Here is a 22,170-nt window from a genome sequence, read left to right on the forward strand (position 1 = left end):
CATAATCATACCAGTTAAGCCAAGACAACGGGGCAGATTTAAGAACAGTAATGCGCTGCACAAGTTAAATGGCCTTACGCACGCTAATTATGGTAGCGTGACTTAATTCTCCCGCTGACATGCTATGCGCACTACTGCCGCGAGATAGTGCACTGCGTAGCCACGCCACTACATTAATTAACGTAGTAGTGGCAGTGCTATTAGTGACTATGAAGTCACTATCCCCTTTCAAAGTATAGGGCATTGCTAAGGAACGCACGCTAGGCTGCCAGTATCGCACATAGCGTGCCCGCGGGAGATTTAAGTCCCGCTACTATAAGCGCGTCACTGTTCATGAATCAACCCCATTATATCACACTCTGAACTTTACTTTCCTCTACTTGAGCCCAGCTCAAACCAACCGCTTTATATATACTATATTTTTTGGACTATAAGACTCAATTTTTCTCCCCCGAAAGTGGGAAAAAAGTCACTGAGTTTTATAGTTCAAATGCAGGTTGTTCCTGCCTTGTGAACATCTGCCAATCTTTCAGGATTCGGATGGACTAACCTTTATGGAAGTCCAGCTGTGCTCATCCCACCCCTCCCATGCCACCCCTGAGCCAGCCATGCTTTTGCTGTGCTCTTACCATGCCAGTCTATGCCCTTCCCACCCAAGCCATATTGCCTCCTTCCATCCCATGACATGTCTCTACCCACCCTTCCATACCCCTTTGGTGTTGACCGTTCCACATCCCAGCTTGTTGGCCATGTATACTGATACCAGGCAGCTGGCAGGTGGGGTGGAGAAGGAAGTTGGTAGTCATGTCCATAGTCAGATTCTTTCCCATCTGACTGTTATAATTCTGGGCTCAGTTTGTGAAATCAGCCAGTCCAATGGTAAGGGAAGTTGAAAGTATTTCAACCAGATAGGTAAGCAATGACCTACTACGGTACACAGTTAATTTAAAGTGTCCCCGAGGTGATATATGACATGATGAGATAAACATGTGTATGTACACCACAAAACATTAATAACCAGGCTGTGTGTGTTTTATTTTGCTGCCTGAAAGAGTAAATTTTTAGGCATGGAAGTGACAGTTTCTGTCTTGTCAGTAGCTAGTCGAAACTATAGTAAACATTACTGATAAGCAAATTACAGCCTTAAAAGTTTTTCTGACAGATTACAACTTATGAGCGCAAGGAGAGATAAAATACATGAACTATTGACCTTTTTCTAACTCTGGGACACTTAATAGGCTGCCACTGATTGGAGACCGTAAAACATTCAACCTACTTTGTACATTTTTAAACAAAAAAGAAAACCCTGCGATACTTAAAAAAGCCATTTTTAGAAGTAGGAGGATACATTTAATTGTTTATCAGTTTATTTTCACCTCGGGCTTACTTTAACTACCTAACGACCGCTTCACACCAAATGGTGTCAAGTCCTGGGGCAGGGATTTTCAGGAGATTGCGCGCGCATCGCGCACATTCTCCCGTTGAATGAAAATCGTCATCGGTCTCCCAGCGGCAATCACCGCTAGGAGACTGTTAGCGAAACCGCCGTCTATTTACACTTTACAGCTCTGCGATCTAAGGCAGCACTGTACTGGGGACAGCCATGTGACACGACTATCCCCTCTGGAAGCACAGAAGTGATCCACTGTCATAGGCTGATGCCTATGACAGCCGATCGCTGTGATTGGCTGGCAAGGGGAAGGAGGGAGGGGCAGATAGGGGAAAAAATAGTAATATTTTTTGTGGAAAAAAAGAAATAAATATTCATTAAAAAAAAATTAACATCCTGGGAGTGATCAGAGCCCACCAACAGAATGCTTTGTTGGTGGGCAGAAAAGGGGGGGGGGGAATCACTTGTGTGCTGAGTTGTACGGCCCTGCAGTGAGGCCTTGCAGCTGCAGTGGCCTAATTGGTAAAAAATAGCCTGGTCACTGGGGGGGTATAAGCCTAGGGTCCTCAAGTGGTTAACCTCTTCCAGACCAGCGCGGATGAAATCTACGCCCTGCTTGTGGCTGTGTGGATCTGACAGGATGTAGATTTCGTATGCCGCTCCCGCCGATCTCGCTGCTCACCCATCGCCACAAATCATTCACGTTGCCGTCTATATGTCGGCAGAGCTCTATGAGCTGGTCAGTAGCCGAATCCCATTGGCTTACATTGATGGACAGGGTCAGGAGCCAATGGAAGCGTATCCTGACCGGTGCACAGAGTTCTGCCGTCATAGAGATGGCAGAGTGAGGGACCTTTGGCAAAGGGTGAGCGGCGTGACTGGCGGGAGCAACGGGTCTGTGCGGTGAGTCGTCGGTAAGTGCCATTTTGCAGTACCAGCAGTCTCTTGTCCTTAGGGGGCCAGAGACTGCTGGTACGGAAGTAGTTAAAGGGGAACTGAAGAGAGAGGTATATGGAGGCTGTCATGTTTATTTCCTTTTAATCAATACCAGTTACCTGGCGGCCCTGCTGGTCTATTTCTCTGCAGTAGTATCTGATTAAAACCAGAAACAAGCATGCAGCTAGTCTTGTCAGCTCAGACTTATAAGTCTGAACCACTGAAACACCTGATCTGCTGCATGCTTGTTCAGGGGCTATGGCTAATAGTATTAGAGGCACAGGATCAGCAGGGCTGCCAGGCAACTGGTATTGTCTAAAAGGAAATAAACATGACAGCCTCCATATACCTCTCTCTTCAGTTCCCCTTTTAAGTATTAAAATAAACACTACCACCTGTGAGCTAAAAATACACTTACCTGAATTTCTCCTCTGGCTTGAAGTTGAGATAGAAGCTGAAGTTGTTGTCTTGAAACACATCTGACCATGTTTTGTGAAATGTGTCTCGTTTACCCTTCAGGTAGTTAAGAAGATCACCATGAGGACAATACTCAAAAATGAGATACACTGGACCTGGGATACAAATGGTGTACATCCGAAATTAGTGCAGTGCTCCTTCACATACATGCAATTCCTAACCCTTAAAGAAAACCTGTAGTGAAAATTAAAAGTTAAAATAACCATACACAAGTTATACTTACCCGCTGTGTAGTCTGCTTCTCAATCTCTTTCTCCTCTTCTGTGTCCTGTTTGTCCACTGTGATCAATGGAATTTTCCGTCCTCCATTTTGAAAATGGCTATTACCCCATAACAGCTTCCTGGTCAGCACACAGTTAAACTGTAATATCGCCCACTTGAGCCATAGGGAAATATGGACACATCAGTTCTCTTCTCAGCTGTAACTGACAGCAACCGATAAACAACTGACAGCAACTGATATATTTCAGTTCTGACAAAATGTTGTCAGAATTGGAAGGGATCATTGTCAGAAGAAAATGGTGAGCTTCTGAGAGCAACTGATGGCAAGGTAACTATGCAATGTTCATTTGAAGTTACCTTATGTGTTTATTTTAAATAATTTTACTCAGTACAGGTTCTCTTTAAAGAAATAGATATATATTTTACGGCATTCAGTCACACATACACAATGTATGCAGACATACGTAAAAGAGAGGATTACCTGATGCAGTACACGCTCCCAACAAATTCACAACATTATCATGATGTCCAATCTGAGTCATCATCTTTAGCTCTGACATTAAGGCGTCTTTTTCTGAAGAATCATGGTTTTCTGCAATACAAGTTTAGAGATGCACTTGAGCAAGGTTACATCTACAGAACACAGCACCTAGGGCAAGCACTGGCACTGTGCCCTAAGAGAGGCACTGTATGTGGCTTTAGGGGGTGTGACTTACTTGAAGCAGGCAAAACTAACATGGAGCATCCTATGTAATAAAACCCTAACTGTCCCTGCGTCATCCTCCTTTACCTGTGTCCCATGTGTTTTGGGTACTGCGCATACGTAGCCGTTGGGACAGGAGGAGGACGGGGCCAGAGGGTGCGGGCGGACGGGTGCATGAGACGGGCGGGTGCGTGCGCGCTGACATGCGGCGGTGAGATAGACCTAGAGCCCATTTTTAAACGGGCTTAGGTCTACTAGTGAACATATAAATAGATCAGCAGTTACATTACTCTCCCACCTAAAAAAAACCTATTACGCAGCAAGTCCACAAATAAAGTTACACCGCATGGCCCCCAAATGTCATAATAGGGCAGCATGTACCCTGTAGAAGATAACAGATATCAACAACAGACAGACAGTACATGGAGACATCCTGTCCCCAGACACCATCCCGTCCCCAGACACCATCCCATCCTAGATGTTTCCCTGGTGGCAAGTATAGTGCCTGGGGTTCATGTTGTGCCTGCCATACCCTAGATAGGCCACTATTTGTGGTATTTTTTTTCTACTAAATATATAATACTGCGATTTGACCCCAGTCACCTGTGCCCAGTGGGGATGTGACTTGCAGCTCAGGTGAAAAGTACTTGTGAACCTACTCTGCATGATCACCTTTTACAGAATGAAGCCCAAATAGAGCAATATGTCACCAACACGTGAATTATGCAGAGAAGTAGAAATAGTAGTACTCACAAAAGTGGGTTGCACTGGAGGGCAACCAGCCATGTACGGCAGGCAGAGATTCACAACCCGTCTCCACTCGGGTGTCCAGGAAGTGCTGGAAGCAGTTGCTATCTTATTGAAAAAAACACGAGGTACCGATCGTGACGGCGCCACTTGGGACAGAGAACACCCCTCCAATGGAGGGTGAGAAGCACAGGAGGGATAGAGAGGTTCCCAGAGGTGTATAAAATTAATGAAATACAAATAAAAGTGGAAAAAGGAGGTGGCTTACCTCAATTAAGACAATAATGGCGTCAAGTCACTAAGATCATGCTGGAGATAATAAAGCAAGAGAAAACGTACCACCACACAGTAAGAGAGTTATCTTATCTCTTCATTCCTTAACCTCCTCTGTAGTTAATTTACCTCCTCTGTCTGTAGTTAATTTACCTCCTCTGTACTTATTTTCACATGCAGTTAATAAACAGCCTCCCTTTAACTCTGGAGTTATTTTAAGGATAGAAGAGTTAACTTAAAGACAGAAGAGTTAACTTTAGGTTTGCCTGAGGTAAAATGTTTCCTGAATACAACATGCCTCATAACCATAGTGATCACTCTAGAAACGTTATTAAAGACAGGAGATAAGCTTAGTGAATTGAGGCCAATTTCATATAGAAATGAAATGTATTATGCACTCCCTGCGAGACCCTGTTTAGTGTTTGGCACTATTATTTGGCCTGAGTAAGTGGGCTCAGGCTCAGTGCATAATAATTGTAATTTCTATATAAAGTTGTCTTTATTGAGGTAAGCCACCTCCTTTTCCACTTTTATTTGTTTTTAATCTAGTTTTATACACCTCTGGATGCCTTTTTATCCAGAGGTGTACCTGTTACAGAAGTACTGTGGAAATCAAATATGGGCAAGACTAAATTCACATTATGAGCTCTTCCCAACACTTGTGCCGCAACAAGGGCATAACACTTACTTTGCTCAATATAGTTTGTAAAATGACTGATATCCTACTACAGCGGATAGTAGAATATTGGTAGAATTACATCACACACTTTGTTTTGCATGGATGCCATTTACATGCTCAGCATCATGGTTTACAGACATTTTTAAGCGACAAAAGTGAGTTCATAAAAAATTCAAACACGCCGGTGGAGAATGGAGATGTATAAAATCAACCAAACCTGGTCATCATCAAACCACAGAAATGAGCAAGAGGTATACTTGCAATAACGATTGCAACAGCAATCAGCAATAAAACAGCAATAACGTCCATTTCAGCCAACAATCTTTAAGGACTCGTTTCCACAATGCTCGGCATGCATCTTGCGAGACGCGATGTCGGCAGCCCGGCACAGCTGTGACGTGTCTCGCAGCCGAATCCCTCTAGCCGTGCTATGCACAGCAATGAGATTCGGGCGGGTGACACAATGATTATGCGGCAGGCCCTCAGATTTTTCCCCGGCCACGAATTCAGATGCTCTGCATAGACTTCTATAGGCTGCCAAATTCCAGCCCGAATTCGTGGCCGAGGAATCAGCCCATTTTTGCATAAATGGAAACCTAGCCTTAGCATGTACAGCAGCTGCTGATTAATCCTGCCCGAGCATCGGGCATCATTAAGGATCAATCCTGTCAGATCCTTAACGACCCCCAATGCCCGAGTATGACTTATTACAATGTTCCTTTTAATCCCCCGACTGTTGGAAGCTACTCCATTGTGCGCCGATCGTCTTCCCTCCACCCCCCTTCATAGCAACACAACACATCACTACGCTCAAGGCTAGGGATGTGTCTGTACAGCATTGTTCCCGAATTGTCGACCCGAGGGATCATTTCCCGATCTCCAATTCTTGTATGTAGAGTTACACTTTCCATACAAGCTACCTACCTTTCAGCATTTTAACAGCCACCTGCAGGGAGACTCCCGGTTTGCTGATTCCATAGGCTGTAGCAGTGACCACTTTTCCGAATGCTCCAGAACCAATTATATCACCTACGGATTGCAAACTGAGGAATTAATGACTGTAGTGTGTGTGTGTGTGTGCGTGCGTGCGTGTGTGTGTGTGTGTGTGTAAAAAAATTAGCTTGACCGCGTATACAGCCACCTTACCAATCTCCAGATTTTCTCTTGGGAATTCCCACTTTAAGTCATACTCCAAGACATTGAAATTGATGTAGATGTATTCGTTATCTGAAGGGCCTACGTACTGGATCATCAGTAGTTGGTTTTCATACTTATATTGCTTTAGAGAAAACAAGAAAGCCGTGCATAAGGTGAAACATCTTCAGTTAATATACAAATGTGAAAACTTGGATTAAAAATAAGGGAAGTATTACCTTCTTGAACTTCTTCAGCATTAGCACAAATATGACAATGGCAATGACCAGAGAGAAGGCGCAGCTCACTGTTGCAATGGGGAGAGCAAGATCATTTCTCTCTGCAATACAAATAGAAATATCATTACAGAAGCATTGAGGTCCTCTGGCCTGCTGGAGGCATCCGTGTTACAATGCCGATGTTCATTTGGGCGCAGGTAAATGCTGATAGTTAAAAAATAGGTAATATAAGAATACCAATATTTTACTTACCCGATATCCTAATCTAAAACGAACCCCCCTCTTAACTACTGTTGAGCATGAATTTCACATAAACCTAATTTCGCATCCACATTCACAAAAATCGTAATTAATTGAATCTTTAACTGTAATCATTCGTAATTTTGCGTAAATTTATACGTAATTTTGTGCCAACTTTGTGGTTAATAGCAAAACCTCCATACATGCTATTGCTACATACAGTATGTTAAGGAGAATAAGGAGTCTCGAAAGTAAAAAAAAAAAATTCAAAAAGACCTTATAGTTTTTGAGAAAATTGATTTTAAAAATGCAAAGGAAAATTTTTTAAACTGTCATTTTTCTGAGTTTAAAAAGCATTTTTTTTTTTTGCATTTTTAAAACAGATTTTCTCAAAAACTATAAGGTGTTTTTGAAAAATTATATTTTTGTCTGGTACCCACCATTCTTCTCAACATATGTACCATAACTTTTGGTTACAGTAGCATGTATGGGGGCTTTGCAATTCATTGCTAAATTCGTCACGGAATTACACAAAAATAAATGTGAAATTACAAGGAATTATACAAAATCATTTAAATTTACCAATCATAATTATGTATAGGCGTAATTGCAAAAATGTACATGAAATTTAGCCGTCTCCTAATGCCTAACACTACTCCCCTGGCTCTATGACACCAAAAACACCCAATAGAGAAGCCAATCAGCTACTTTTAACAGAGTTTCTTGCCGATCGGCTACGGTTTTGTGATACACTAACTAACCCATTGGCTAGTGATCAGCTAGTATTATGCAAAACCAGTACTCCAACTCAGGAACGTTTTTAGGCAAAGCCATTCCAAGCCGCTTTCTAGAGTGCCATTGCCTTCAGGGGTGCTGCTGCATTTGCCACTGTTGGCCAATGAGCAGTGGCTCAGTGCGTCCTCATCCACTGCTCTGCTCTGCCTCCAAGACCGCCAAAGGCCATGACTGCATGGCTCAGCCTCTCTGGACCACTCACAGGCAGGACCCAAAGTCCAGCCTGCTTCGTTTCACCCCCAAGACCCCCCCCCCCCCAAACATGAATGCACGACTTAGCCTCCATTACAGCGAGGACCCAGTTGCATGTGGTCCAGTATTAGTCATGGAAAGAATCCAAAGACATAACAACAAAATATATTTAGGAGATAACTTTTTTTTTTACTAACAACAAAAACTAAAAACTAACGTTTTTGACTAACAACAAGATCTTTTGTCAAGCTTTCGAAACTTTCAATTTCTTCTTCAAGCATGTATCAGAACTGAAGTTCAGCCTGCTCCACTCCACCCCCGTGACCTCCCCTGCCATAGGAGCATGGCTCAGCCTCTTTGTCCCACAATATTAATATACTCACAATGAGAAAAGGGTGTAGGCAGCGCTTCCAAATACAGAAGGCTGCACCTGAATTGATTAAGCTGCAGAGAAGTGCAGAGCTCCAATGGACCATATTACACAACATGCATTCAAACAGGTACAGCAATGGAGGGCGTTAGCTTCAGCAAATAATATGTGCACAAATCATTTCCTACTAGACTTCCCCCCGGCGTTGACGTGCCCCCTCGGGGAAGACCTACCACTAACCTGACATTAAAAGCATAACTTACCTGGTGCGACTTATCATACAATGGTATACACATCTCTTCAAGACAGACAAACAAAAATGACAGCGCTCACAGGCTGCAACTGGCTTATAAACCATCAAGGGGCGTGTACAGACCCCCAGGGGCTAAATACACGCCTTGAATCCAAATCAGATGCAAAATTATGCAAATTTAAGTGCTAATTTATGTGCTAGTCCCTAATCTAAAATTTAAATGCAGATTGGATGCAGGCTACCACAAGTATACTTAGAACATTTTACATAGAGAAAAGGGTGTAGGCAGCGCTTCCAAATACAGAAGGCTGCACCTGTTCTAACTATACTTGTGGTAGCCTGCATCCAATCTGCATTCAAATTTTAGATTAGGGACTAGCACATAAATTAGCACTTAAATTTGCATAATTTTGCATCTGATTTGGATTCAAGGCGTGTATTTAGCCCCTGGGGGTCTGTACACGCCCCTTGATGGTTTATAAGCCAGTTGCAGCCTGTGAGCGCTGTCATTTTTGTTTGTCTGTCTTGAAGAGATGTGTATACCATTGTATGATAAGTCGCACCAGGTAAGTTATGCTTTTAATGTCAGGTTAGTGGTAGGTCTTCCCCGAGGGGGCACGTCAACGCCGGGGGAAGGTCTAGTAGGAAATGATTTGTGCACATATTATTTGCTGAAGCTAACGCCCTCCATTGCTGTACCTGTTTGAATGCATGTTGTGTAATATGGTCCATTGGAGCTCTGCACTTCTCTGCAGCTTAATCAATTCAGGTGCAGCCTTCTGTATTTGGAAGCACTGCCTACATCCTTTTCTCTATGTAAAATGTTCTAAGTATACTTGTGGTAGCCTGCATCCAATCTGCATTCAAATTTTAGATTAGGGACTAGCACATAAATTAGCACTTAAATTTGCATAATTTTGCATCTGATTTGGATTCAAGGTGTGTATTTAGCCCCTAGGGGTCTGTACACGCCCCTTGATGGTTAATATACTCACAATATTACTAGCCGATTGGCCAGTATTACCTAAAACCACTAGCCAAACTAATATCCAATTAGCTAGCAAATCGATCGTCCACTCACCACTTCAGCGTCATAGACCGCAATTAGCATTGCATTGTATTAGAGCTCCTGGCTTAGCCGCCTGGCACCCAATTCATGTGATTCATGCTGGAGGGCCTGCCTAGGCGTACTTTTAAACACGTCACCGGTGAGCAGAGTGCAGGGTGAGCCAAATAACGGCTCACCCGACTGCCGCTCAAATCCCTAGCAGAGTTAAATACTATTCCCCCTTTGAGTCATAGTAACTTGGATGGAGAAGTAACTCAGGGTCCGGTGATTGCCAGATCACCGAATTACCCTTGCGCAGGGCCCGTAGCATAGCACTAGTGCTATGGCTGGCGCCAGGTTTTGGCACTCAGAGCTAAGTACTGTGTGCCGAAACCACATGCTTTAGCACCTACAGTAGAAGCTTGTGAGATACCAAGCCTGGTAAATAGCCAGTGAACTTACCATGATTACTGAATGATATCTGGGCACATGTTTTCCCTACAGAGTTGCTTGCACAACAACAGATGGAAAATGTTCCTGTGCCGCTCTCCATGACCAGCGTGCTGGAGGACTCCCAGGCCTCTGCAGACCTTCCTAGCGGTCCATAGGTGATCCCGTCTGTGATCGCTTCTGTGCAGCTTTCCAGAAATAACCAAGTTAGTAAAATAAAAGTAATTTATTAACATCCACAAAAGGCATTCTGATATACAGTACAGTATATTTGAAGCTAAAGGTGACCAAACAAGGTTGAATCTTTAATCTTTTTTCAATTTCTGTTCCAGATTAATCATTTTAGAGGAATTTTTGAATGTTTTATTTATTTTGTAATTTTTGTAACGTACCGCAGACATGCATGCATTTGTGTTTGTTAGGCAAGGTAGTGCTTGGTTGCAGCACTTTCTTGATAAGTAATGTGTAATGCTGGGGGGTTATACTTTGACCACCCAGAGCAACTAGGCTGGTAGCTGAATAATGGAAGAGGCTACACAGGCTGCCCAGAGCAACTGCAGCTCTGGGCTTCTGATATCGCTACAAATAAAGCACAATGGCAGCGCAGTGCGATGTTGCGCTGCCTTAGCGATAGCAAGCATTCAGACAGGTACAAGACTGGACTAGATTGGAGCGTAACTAGTAGCAACCGCAGCTCACAGTCACGTCCACAGAAGCAGAGCAAGCAGGCTAACAGTCACCAGCAAGCATCCACCCAGGCAAGACTACAGGATAGATGGTAACTAATAGTAACTGCAGCCTATAGTTACGTTCCCAGAAACTAGAGTAGCAGGAATACTACCAGTACCAGTCACCAACGTGGTGATGGCAGAATCCAAACTATCTGGATAATGGACTTCACTGACCCACCGCGGATGCAGCGAACGTCCATCAAGCATGGAACTAGGCAATACACAATGATAAGAAAAATAACAAATCGCTCAACTAACGGATAAATATATATTAGCAAGTCTGCATAAATATTTATCAAGAAACTAGCTAAAGCACAAGTAATAGGGTCGCATAGAACTACAATAACAGAGCTATACAGAGTAACAAGGTGCCCAGCAGACCAGCGTACTGACCGCTATGACAGGCAGGGTCTAAAATGGGAGGCAGACTTTTAAACCGCCACCAGCCAATGGATGCAAGCATGAAAATTTCCACACAGCTGAATGATAACCACTCAATCCTGAGCTGGTCTGGTCTGCTAGCTGACTGTGAATGCGAAGGACCCCCATAAGAAATACATGCAGTATTGTGTAACAACATGAATGCAGGAAATCCAGGGCTATCTGGCCGCAGCTCAAGCTGCAACAAGCAATTAGTGGAATGATAACAGCATCCTGAGCTGCCCAGAACTACAGAGCGATTGCAAATGACAATGAGACTTATTGCGAATGCACAACCCAATGAAAGCAGATAAGCCAGAACTGTCCGTTTGCAGCTCCACTGCAACGGACAGAATACGCTACAGGAGGGATCCTTACATAATGTGATTGCATATGTAGTGGAAGGCCTGGTGACAGGCCCTCTTTGGGAAACAAATCCTCCTGACCCTATTTTTTCATCGGTTCTTCTTTCAGGACTGATGCACAAATCTATGTAAACAGATATATTTTTTACTGTGTTTTTCATTACGTGTTTGATTTGCATCTGTTAAGCAAACCCATGAGTTAAAATAAAACCCCAAAAGTAAAGGTACAATATCCTGAACGATCAGTGTAATCGATTGGGAACGATCGTTAGGGCCCACCAAAAAAGGAGAAAATAATAAGCAATCTGATAAGATTAACAGAATCAATGCAACATTCGGGTCAACAGACCACTTGACAGAACGATCGTTAGATCGATCACTCATCATTAGTGTTGGGCAAACAGTGTTCGCCACTGTTCGGGTTCTGCAGAACATCACCCTGTTCGGGTGATGTTCGGGTTCGGCCGAACACCTGCTGGTGTTCGGCCAAACTGTTCGGCCATATGGCCGAACTAAGAGCACATGGCCGAACGTTACCCGAACGTTCGGCTAGCGCTGTGATTGGCCGAACGGGTCACGTGTAGTGTTGGGCGAACATCTAGATGTTCGGGTTCGGGCCGAACATGGCCGCGATGTTCGGGTGTTCGAGCCGAACTCCGAACATAATGGAAGTCAATGGGGACCCAAACTTTCGTGCTTTGTAAAGCCTCCTTATATGCTACATACCCCAAATTTACAGGGTATATGCACCTTGGGAGTGGGTACAAGAGGGGAAAAAAATTAGCAAAAAGAGCTTATAGTTTTTGAGAAAATCGATTTTAAAGTTTCAAAGGGAAAACTGTCTTTTAAATGCGGGAAATGTCTGTTTTCTTTGCACAGGTAACATGCTTTTTGTCGGCATGCAGTCATAAATGTAATACATATAAGAGGTTCCAGGAAAAGGGACCGGTAACGCTAACCCAGCAGCAGCACACGTGATGGAACAGGAGGAGGGTGGCGCAGGAGGAGAAGGCCACGCTTTGAGACACAACAACCCAGGCCTTGCATGAGGACAAGAAGCGTGCGGATAGCAATTTGCGTTTTGTCGCCATGCAGTCATAAATGTAATACAGATGAGAGGTTCAATAAACAGGGACCGGAAACGCTAACCCATCACAGATGTTCATTGTTCATGTTACTTGGTTGGGGTCCGGGAGTGTTGCGTAGTCGTTTCCAATCCAGGATTGATTCATTTTAATTTGAGTCAGACTGTCTGCATTTTCTGTGGAGAGGCGGATACGCCGATCTGTGACAATGCCTCCGGCAGCACTGAAACAGCGTTCCGACATAACGCTGGCTGCCGGGCAAGCCAGCACCTCTATTGCGTACATTGCCAGTTTGTGCCAGGTGTCTAGCTTCGATACCCAATAGTTGAAGGGTGCAGATGGATTGTTCAACACAGCTATGCTGTTATGATCGCTTCTGCAGCGTTTACTGCTGACTGCACTGGTATTGCAAACCAAGCAGTTCTAATGTCATTACATGCATTTGCTTGCATAGTTTGGTTTGCACTTAAACTAGTTGCTGATTCCATCTGCAGTCGCTCTGAAGTTTATGACAGTTTAATATGCTTTTGTGTAAACAAACATTGTCTGCTGCAGTGGAGGGGCGGTCCCTTTCCTGCAGGCTGCATATCATTGTCTGCCTTTTCCTGCTATCAGCCTGTGATTAATTACCATTCACTTGTGTGGGAATCTGCAGGTCTGCTCCCATTGGATGACCTCAGTATAAAGAACTGCTTCCTGCAATGCCTCATGGGCTATCATAGTTTCAGACTCTATCTGTTACTCTGCTCGTGCCCCACCTCGTTCCTGGTCCGTGTGGACTGCGCTGACTCCTGCGAAGGGGTCAGCGAGTCCTCCTAGTTCTGCTCTTGTTCTAGAAGTTGCTACTTGCTTGTCTTGTGTCATATATTGGTTCATCGCCAATATATACGCATACTTGCGCATTTTGTTATTTTCCTTGTATTCGTGTTACGTTAATATATCAGTGTCGCTGATATATACGTACACGAACTGTTTATTTCCTGTGTTCAGTTAGTCAGTTTTCCAGCACGTTTTGGTAGTTTGCGCGTATCGTGAACACCCGTGCTGAGCTAGTTATCCTGTTCCTGGTCCTGTTTGTGGATTGCGTTCATCTCTGCGAAGAGATAACGAATCCTTCTGAATCCTGTTCCTGGTCCTGTTTGTGGATTGCGTTCATCTCTGCGAAGAGATAGCGAATCCTTCTGAGTCCTGTTCCCTGTATTACTTCAGTCTTAGTCAGAGTTCCTGCTTATGTCATATATCGGTTCATTGCCAATATATACATATGTTAGTCAGACGTTACGAATAGTTTCATTGATAGCTGTAATTGTAATATGCTAGGAAAACATACTTATTGTATATTTATCTGTGTTACGTTCATCTATCTCGATCCTGCTATTTCCTGTCTCTCCTGTCCTGTCTTTGTGAGGCACGCCATCGCCGCAACGCATTGGCTGCCTCATTCCAGTCTGTCTGGTTTTGGACGCTTGCTGTCGCTAAGTAATCGCTAGCTAGCAAGCGTTCATTCTGTCTACCTGTCCTGATCTCCTCAGTCCTGGTTTATGCGCTCAGCGCTACTTTGCGCTGAGACGTTATTACGAAAGTGTTTGTGGCTGTTCAGATCTGCACCGGCTCTGTGCACCACAATCTCCTATTGGAGTCAGTCCTCTCCTCCACTAAACTGGGGATATCCTGATTCCTTGTGCTGGTGTGTGTACCTCCTTCACGTCAGCTTATGTGTTGTATGCTGACTGTGGAGATTACACCCCCAAGCTTAACATTATGATAGCCCCATTACCAATCCCCATTGTGGGGGGGGTTCCCAGCAAAAATGACACTGTTTGTTATGGTTCCTGTACCTTTAAGAAATTTGAGAAGCTCAATTCTGAAACAGAAAATGATTTTTTTTCTGAATGTGCCAGGTTCCTGGCCAATCCTGAGCTCCAGGCTACTCCTGTTTCAACGTGGGCCCCCCAGCTAGTTTATGTTTTATTTAAGGGAAGATTGTTTCAGTGGGCCTACGATGTCTTGGATCATACCAATTTAAAAGAAAGACCACTGGAATTTCTAGCGTTTGTGATCCATAACTGGCTGCGCAGAACCGATTTGCCTAGCCCTTTTGATAAGCTCCTGGCAGCTTGTCAATCAGCTGCTCCTTCTACTGCCTACAAAAATAATCAGCAAGCAGATAATTGTTCTGATAACTTTTCTTCTGCTAAGGCAGCAGGGTCTAAAGCCAAACGTAAACGCTCCAAAAGAAAAGCGTTACAATCAGCGGAGTCGTTGCCCTTGGCGACTGCGCATCAGATCTGTAACGAGACTCCACCATTAGCAGATAATGAAATTCAGTCACCATTCAGGGGAGTCAAATGGACCTATGAAACTACTAATGAACTTTCATTGCTAGCCAGGGAAAATAAAGGTTCTTGTTTAAATGAATTATCTGAATATGATTATGAAGATATATTACAGAGTATTGAACAGATCAATTTATTCGTGCAGCAAGGGAAATTTGCATACACTACAGTTCAATACTTGCTACAGGTATTGGAGATCCTTAGGAATAAGAAATCGGCCAATCACCTGCTAAATAACCCAATGTATGTTTCTGCCACTAACACATTTGCAAACTATGATCAGCCGGAATGCTCAGCTGTTAAATATGCATGGGATCCTCCATTTGAGAAAGGAGAGATGGAAGCTCTGGTCTATGAATGGAAGAAAGATGCAAGTTCATTTTGTCAGTTTTACAGTGCAAAAAGTGAATTAGTATTGAATGCATGCATTAAGTCTGCTTATAACCTAATAAAAACTGGTGTGTGTGGGTATGACTTTGTGGCTCCATTGATCGATGTGTGGAGAATGATTCTGGACGATTTTTATGCAATTCAATCAGTTGATACCAGGGAAGACACACTCAAGTGGAGATTGTTCCACTTCCTCAGTTCCTGAGGACTCGCCTGCTTCAGCACCTTTGGCTGATTCAGCGAGTGATTCTGAGCTCCTTTTGTGTGAAATTGAAGTTCCTGTAATTCCACCCTGTACCATGGATAACTCAGTGTTACTTCCCAGTAAGACAGAAATTACTAATACTTCCTTAATCTTGCCCTGCACAAATTTCTCAGCAGAGGACCCAGAGGTCCTGCTGACTTTCGAGTCCAGCCTAGCCAGTACTCATGACTCTTTGTTTAGTGAAACAGACACCAGAAAAATCTTGCCCGTGTAGCACTCACCCCCTAAGGAGCGGCTGAAGATAGATTTGGGTTCCCTACCGTACCAGCTGCAACTCACTTCAGAAACTGGACCCGACAATAATCATAGTAAAACCACTAACAGTGCGGCTTTAATAATAGCATATGAAGCCTTGTTAGAGCGGAATTTAGATAAACAGCAAACACATAAACATCAAACATGCAATAATAAACTGAGTGTGGGATAAGTCTGTCTATCACTTTAAGTCCCTGTCTATCCACTGGCCAGTGGCTATATAAGTTCTATGATGGCCGGCGTTGGGGCCCTTTGAGAGCGCTCCGTCCCTTTAAAGAGGGCACTTGTAATCCACAGGGAATGAAGGCAAACTATATAAAATGTATTCCGAAAGAGAGGATAAAAATAAAGGGTTTCTCAATCCTGAGAGTCAGCAATAAATCCAGGAAAAGAAAAAGGGATCTCTGTTATGGCTCCTATAGAAACTGTAATCAATTCTCTGCTTTCAGTCAGAAATAAACATGACCGTGAGGCCTCTCACCAAATCACTGCTGTCCACAGTCTCAGATGAACCTGGGTCAGAATGCAGGCAGATAGTTCACAAGTCCCTCTGTCCAGATGGATGTTCTCCTTCCCTCTCAGATGATGGAGGTACTCTCACCCGCAGCAATGTTTTTGTCCTGTGCCAACAGTCTGGCTGGAGGGGTTCAGTTCTGTGTCCTTCCCACACCACTCTCTTCCCTCTCCACACCCTGTTCCCCGTTCTCACTCCTCCCTCGGGAAACAAAAATCAGCTCTAAAAGTTCCACTCTGTTTAGGGGCAGGCAATGCATTTTGGAAAACAATGAAACAGCACCACCTAGGGGCTACACACTCCCCCCACTAAAAGTCTTTGGTCCCCAAAGATAGGTTGGTAAGTTACAAACTAACCAAACTTTTGAACTTAACCGTTATATGGGGCCAGATAACAATTTGTAATATATTCATTAGACAGAGGTACTTTCCACCATGGGATGTCAGGAGCAGAGTGAAGTGAGTCACAAACTGATACAGCAGCTTGGGGTATTTGAGCCTCTAGGTTCCTGCGAACAGTGGTGATAGCTTGTTCAGAGCTCTTCCCCATGAAGTCATAGGTCAGCCTTTTGGGGGGTTGAATTGCACGCTTTCCTCTTTGTTCCAGAGGTAAAGGTGGTTCAATTTCAGCCAATTGTTCTGCAACTTCAGTAGATGGAGGTGAAGGTACTGCTACCGAGGTATTAGGTTCCAGTTCTTGCTCAGACCCAGGTAGACTTTCTTCAGGTTCTTGATCACAACTTTGTGGCATGAACTCTGGAGCGTCAGCTCTCAATGGGCTAGAATGAGGTTCAGCTACAGTTAAAGGGTTTGTATCTGCATCTGTTGGCCACAACCACTGCGCTCCTAAGTAATATTCCCAATCATTGTCCTCATCTTCATCATCATCTTCCTCTATCAAAGGGGGTGGCGAAGATCGAGTTACTGGAGCTCTTCTAGGAAGAATTCGTTCTACTGGTTGTGACACTCGTACGGCTTCACTGAGTGGTAGAAGGTGGTTGCGGTGCCAAGTCTTCAGGGGACCAGTCTTTCCCTCAGGACGAATTTGGTACACAGGAAGACCAGGTAGTTGAGCACACACAATATAGGGCTGTGAGCTCCACCTATCACTGAGCTTATGTTGTCCACGAAGACCAAGATTTCTCAGAAGGACTCGATCACCTGGTTGCAGATGGTGGATTCTCACTCTTAGATCATAGCGTCTTTTATTCTGCTGTTCCCTACTACTGGATGCAATTTGGGCCTTCTCATAAGCAGTCTTGAGGTTTCGCCTAAGTCGATCAACATATCCCTTGTGGGACGTAATAGAGGTATCATCAGGTGAGATGCCAAAGGCTAAGTCCACAGGCAATCTGGCTTCCCTGCCAAACATCAATAAGTAAGGGGAGTGCCCAGTAGAATCATGCTTTGTACTATTGTATGCATGAACCACAGCAGATATATGACGACTCCAGTGCTGTTTCTTTTCTGAAGGTAATGTCCCTAGCATATCTAGGAGTGTCCGATTAAATCTTTCTGGCTGAGGGTCCCCTTGAGGGTGGTATGGGGTAGTTCTTGATTTCTTCACACCCAACATACTCAGTAACTCTTTGATGAGTTTGCTTTCAAAGTCTCTGCCCTGATCTGAATGTAACTTTTGAGGCAGGCCATAGTGAACAAAGAATTTCTCTATCAGGACTTTGGCTACGGTAGATGCTTTCTGGTCTTTGGTAGGGAAGGCTTGGGCATAGCGGGTGAAATGGTCGGTCACCACTAGAACATTTCCCTGTCCGCTAGAGTCCGGTTCCAAACACAGAAAGTCCATGCACACCAGTTCCATGGGACTTTGACTCTGTAAATGGCCCATTGGGGCAGCTCTGGAAGATAGGGTCTTCCTCTGTATGCATCTCAGGCAGGAATGACAGTAGCTTTCGACCTCAGCTTTCATGCAGGGCCAATAGAAACGGTCTCTGACTAGATGAAAAGTCCTTTCTGCTCCAAGATGGCCATGTTCATCATGTAGAGCTCCCAACACTGTAGTTCTGTGTTTCTTTGGAAGGAGCAACTGCCACTTTTCCTGTATGTCATCTACAGGTGCTTGTCTATAAATCAGTCCATTTCTAAGCTGAAGTCTGTTATATTCCTTGTAGACTAATTTTGCCTCCTCTGGAACTTCAGTTTGTAAGAGTTCTGGTTGCTGGCTTTCTATAGCTTTCAATGTCAGTCGGCAAAGAGGGTCTTCTAATTGATCTCTCCTTAAATCTTGTCTGCTGAGGATGGGCAGACCTCCCTTCTTTACTTGAGTCAGATTGCAGTAGAAATCAGGGACTCCTGCAGCACTTACTCCAACAGCTCCTGCCCCTGCAGCTCCTCTGACCCTATGTTCAACCCCTTGACACAGGGCTTGGATCCCTTCTGGGGTCAATCGTATCCACTCTTCTTCAGATACCTCTGTATTGTAGGGTCTCCTAGACAGTGCATCAGCATCTCTGTTCCCAACCCCTGGACGATACTTCAGGCTGAACCGAAATCCAGCCAAGGCTGCCAACCACCGGTGACCTGTTGCATCTAGCTTGGCGGTTGTGAGAAGGTAGGTGAGTGGGTTGTTGTCTGTCTTGACTTCGAATTCAGCACCATACAAATAGTCCTTCAATTTGTCAACTACTGCCCACTTCAAGGCCAGGAACTCAAGTTTGTGGGTAGGGTAGTTTTTCTCTGATGGGGAGAGGCTTCGGCTCACATAAGCCACTGGTCTCAATTGTCCATCATGTTCTTGGTACAACACTCCACCGATCCCCTCTCGGCTAGCGTCAACATGTAGTTCATAGGGGCGAGCTGGATCAGCATAGGCTAAGACTGGTGCATGTGTCAAACCCCACTTTAACTTCTCAAAGGCTTGCTCACATTCATAAGTCCATTCGTCTTCAATAGCCTCTTTTGACTTCCGAGGTCCTTTGGCTGATTGGCTATGATTAGGTGGCTTAGAGTCATCTTCTTCACCATAATTTTTCAAGAGCTCATTGAGAGGTCGGGCAATCTTAGCAAATCCTTCTACGAATCTTCTATAGTATGAACAGAATCCCAGGAAGGATCTTAGCTCTGATACAGTTTTCGGTCTTGGCCAGGTTGTCACTGCTTCAAGTTTCCTGGGGTCAGTGGCCACCCCTTCAGCAGAAACTACATGCCCCAGGTAAGTAACAGAAGGCATGCAGAACTGGCACTTTTCCAAGGATAACTTCAGCCCCTCTTCCCAAAGCCGGTCTAGCACTTTTTCTAAACGTTCTTCATGCTCTTCTAGAGTTCTTCCAAAAACAATTATATCATCCAAGTACACCAAAACTTCCACCAGGTGCATGTCACCCACTGTTCTTTCCATCAGACGCTGAAATGTAGCTGGGGCTCCAGTCAGGCCTTGAGGCATTCGGTTAAACTCAAAGAACCCAATGGGACAGATGAAAGCAGTTTTTTCTTTGTCTTCAGGATGCATGGGGATCTGATGGTAACCACTTCGAAGGTCCAAGACACTGAACCACTTTGCCCCTGAAAGGCAGTGCAATGCATCTTCTATGCGTGGTGTGGTATACTGGTCGGGAATGGTTCTTCGGTTTAGAGTGCGGTAGTCGATACACAGTCTGATTGACCCATTTTTCTTTCGCACCACCACAATGGGGGAGGCATAAGGACTCCTTGATTCTCTAATTATTCCTGTTCTTTTCAGTTCTGCAATCTGCTGTCTCAAGTCTTCTAAGTCACCAAACGGGATCCGACGTGATCTTTCTCGAAAGGGCTTGTCATCTTGCAGACGAATCCGATGTTGGGTACTATTGGCACAACCCACATCAAACTCATTTTTGGAAAATAGCTCCTGTTTTCTCAGTAACAGGTCCTGAAGACTCTTCTTCCATTCAGTGGGTGCAGGAGAATTTTCTGGATAGAAGCATTCTGTGGAAAGCCTATCTGCTGCTCCCCCCACTAAAACAGATGGTGAAACAGGGGTGGCTGAATTCACTTGTCCAAGCAGCATTTGGGAATTAAGTTTCACTGGGGAATCAGTAGTGTTACGAAGGCTTACAGGAACTCTTCCTTTAGTTCGCTGCAAATCTTTAGTTGGGACTACTTCAGGCACTAGCTGTAATCCAGTTTCTTCACCCTTTTTTCGATCTGCTTCTAACATAATATAGGGCCCTGGCTGTTTCCAACTCAGCCGTACTTCAGCTCTGAGACAGGCTACTTCACCAGGTTGCAGAACTCTCTCTTCTTTACCAAGCAGCCATAACTTCCCCACTCCCTCAGCTGGAGCTTCCTGTTCCTGAATCAGACCTTGGTATATGGGCCGCAGCAATGGGTGTAATTCCCCCTCAGCTAGATGAGCCTCGCGGGACAGTAATGGTTCTAGCATTCTCCTCACTAGATGTGTGTTTGTTCCCACTATCATGGAGCTCCTATCAGACCCTGGGGGTCGAGAGCACACAATCGCAAGGGCATCAAATGTTCCAGACTGTCCGAAGATCAATGGATCAGCTGATATCTTGATCTGGAGATAACCATCATAGGGAAACTTCTTAGCACTAAGACCCCAGATTTCAAGATCTTCCAGCTTCTGCAAAGGCAAGTGTTTTAAATGCTTATCATAGAAGTCTTTGTACAAAAGGGTCACTTGTGCACCTGAGTCAAGGAGGGCTTTGGTGTAAATTCCTTCAACCTGAACAGGTATCACTGGTGATGGTCCTATTAGCTCAGCTGGGAATCTCCTGGAAACACTTGGGGCAGCGGGTCCTGCAGGTTTAGCATGTATCCTTCTCTTTCTCCTGACCCGTTTGTAGCAAGGTATCTCACAAGGTATTTTGGATTGTAGTGTATTTCTTTCCTGTTGAATGGAGTCAGACACAGAGGCAGGGGTTTTAAAATCTCCCTTTACTTTGTTCCTAATTTTAGGGATGGAGCGGACAGAGGAAGGTGGGCACCCGGGTGGCTCCTTCACCGAGGCCCTCTGTAGTTTCCCTGTGGCTTTCCAGGGCATCCTTGGTTCTTGTTGTACTTTAACCCAACCTCTTCTTTGATCCCAAAGGGACTTGAGCAAGTGCTTTTATAATGTCCTAGCCCTCCACAGTTGTAACAGATTCCTGGACTAGCTGGCTTCTTTAAACCAAGGGAAGACACAGCCTTTGTTTGCTCTAATACATCCTCTTTCATCTGATCTTGATGTTTGACGGTCAACTGGGTCAGCATGTGCATCATTTGGGACATTTGAGATTTAAGAGTGTCTATTTCGGAATTGACATCATCAGCACCCACTACTGCAACTTCAGCTGATCTTCGTGCATTGCCTTGTTCTCTGTCTTTAGCTTCTAACATAGCTTCTTCCTCTCTCACTGTCCTTATCAACTCAGGATAATGTAGTTCCTCATAATCTTTACTTGTCCTAAGTTGGAGCATGATGGGGTCTAAAGGCTGCGCCCCTCTCAAGACCTGTCGAACTCTAATCTTGTCCACCGTGCTTGGGACTAAGCCTTTCTTGAGTAATATTTGGTGCAGGATCTTATCCAGCCGTCCCATATATGAAGACAATTTTTCTCCTTTCTTCTGATAAGTGTGTTCAAATTGATACAGAAGGTCTGAGATCTTTTCTGTTCTCCCAAATACATCTTGTAGAATACTGAGATAGTCATAGGCTGTGCATTCA

The 22,170-nt window shown here is 44.4% G+C and overlaps 1 protein-coding gene across 2 annotated transcripts in view; it reads right to left on the bottom strand.

Annotated features, from left to right (window-relative positions):
- FLT3 (fms related receptor tyrosine kinase 3) overlaps positions 1-22,170 on the bottom strand; it is a 175,854-nt gene that overhangs the window by 25,102 nt on the left and 128,582 nt on the right. For both annotated transcript variants that reach the window (XM_068267000.1, XM_068267001.1), the window contains 6 exons: positions 10,161-10,336; positions 6,801-6,901; positions 6,574-6,706; positions 6,352-6,456; positions 3,507-3,617; positions 2,745-2,898 (listed from right to left, as the gene is read on the bottom strand). In XM_068267000.1, coding sequence (XP_068123101.1) covers positions 2,745-2,898; positions 3,507-3,617; positions 6,352-6,456; positions 6,574-6,706; positions 6,801-6,901; positions 10,161-10,336 — 780 coding nt within the window. The remainder of the gene's footprint in view (positions 1-2,744; positions 2,899-3,506; positions 3,618-6,351; positions 6,457-6,573; positions 6,707-6,800; positions 6,902-10,160; positions 10,337-22,170) is intronic.

Source organism: Hyperolius riggenbachi, chromosome 2 (genome assembly GCF_040937935.1).
Source record: "Hyperolius riggenbachi isolate aHypRig1 chromosome 2, aHypRig1.pri, whole genome shotgun sequence".
Taxonomy (NCBI): domain Eukaryota; kingdom Metazoa; phylum Chordata; class Amphibia; order Anura; family Hyperoliidae; genus Hyperolius; species Hyperolius riggenbachi.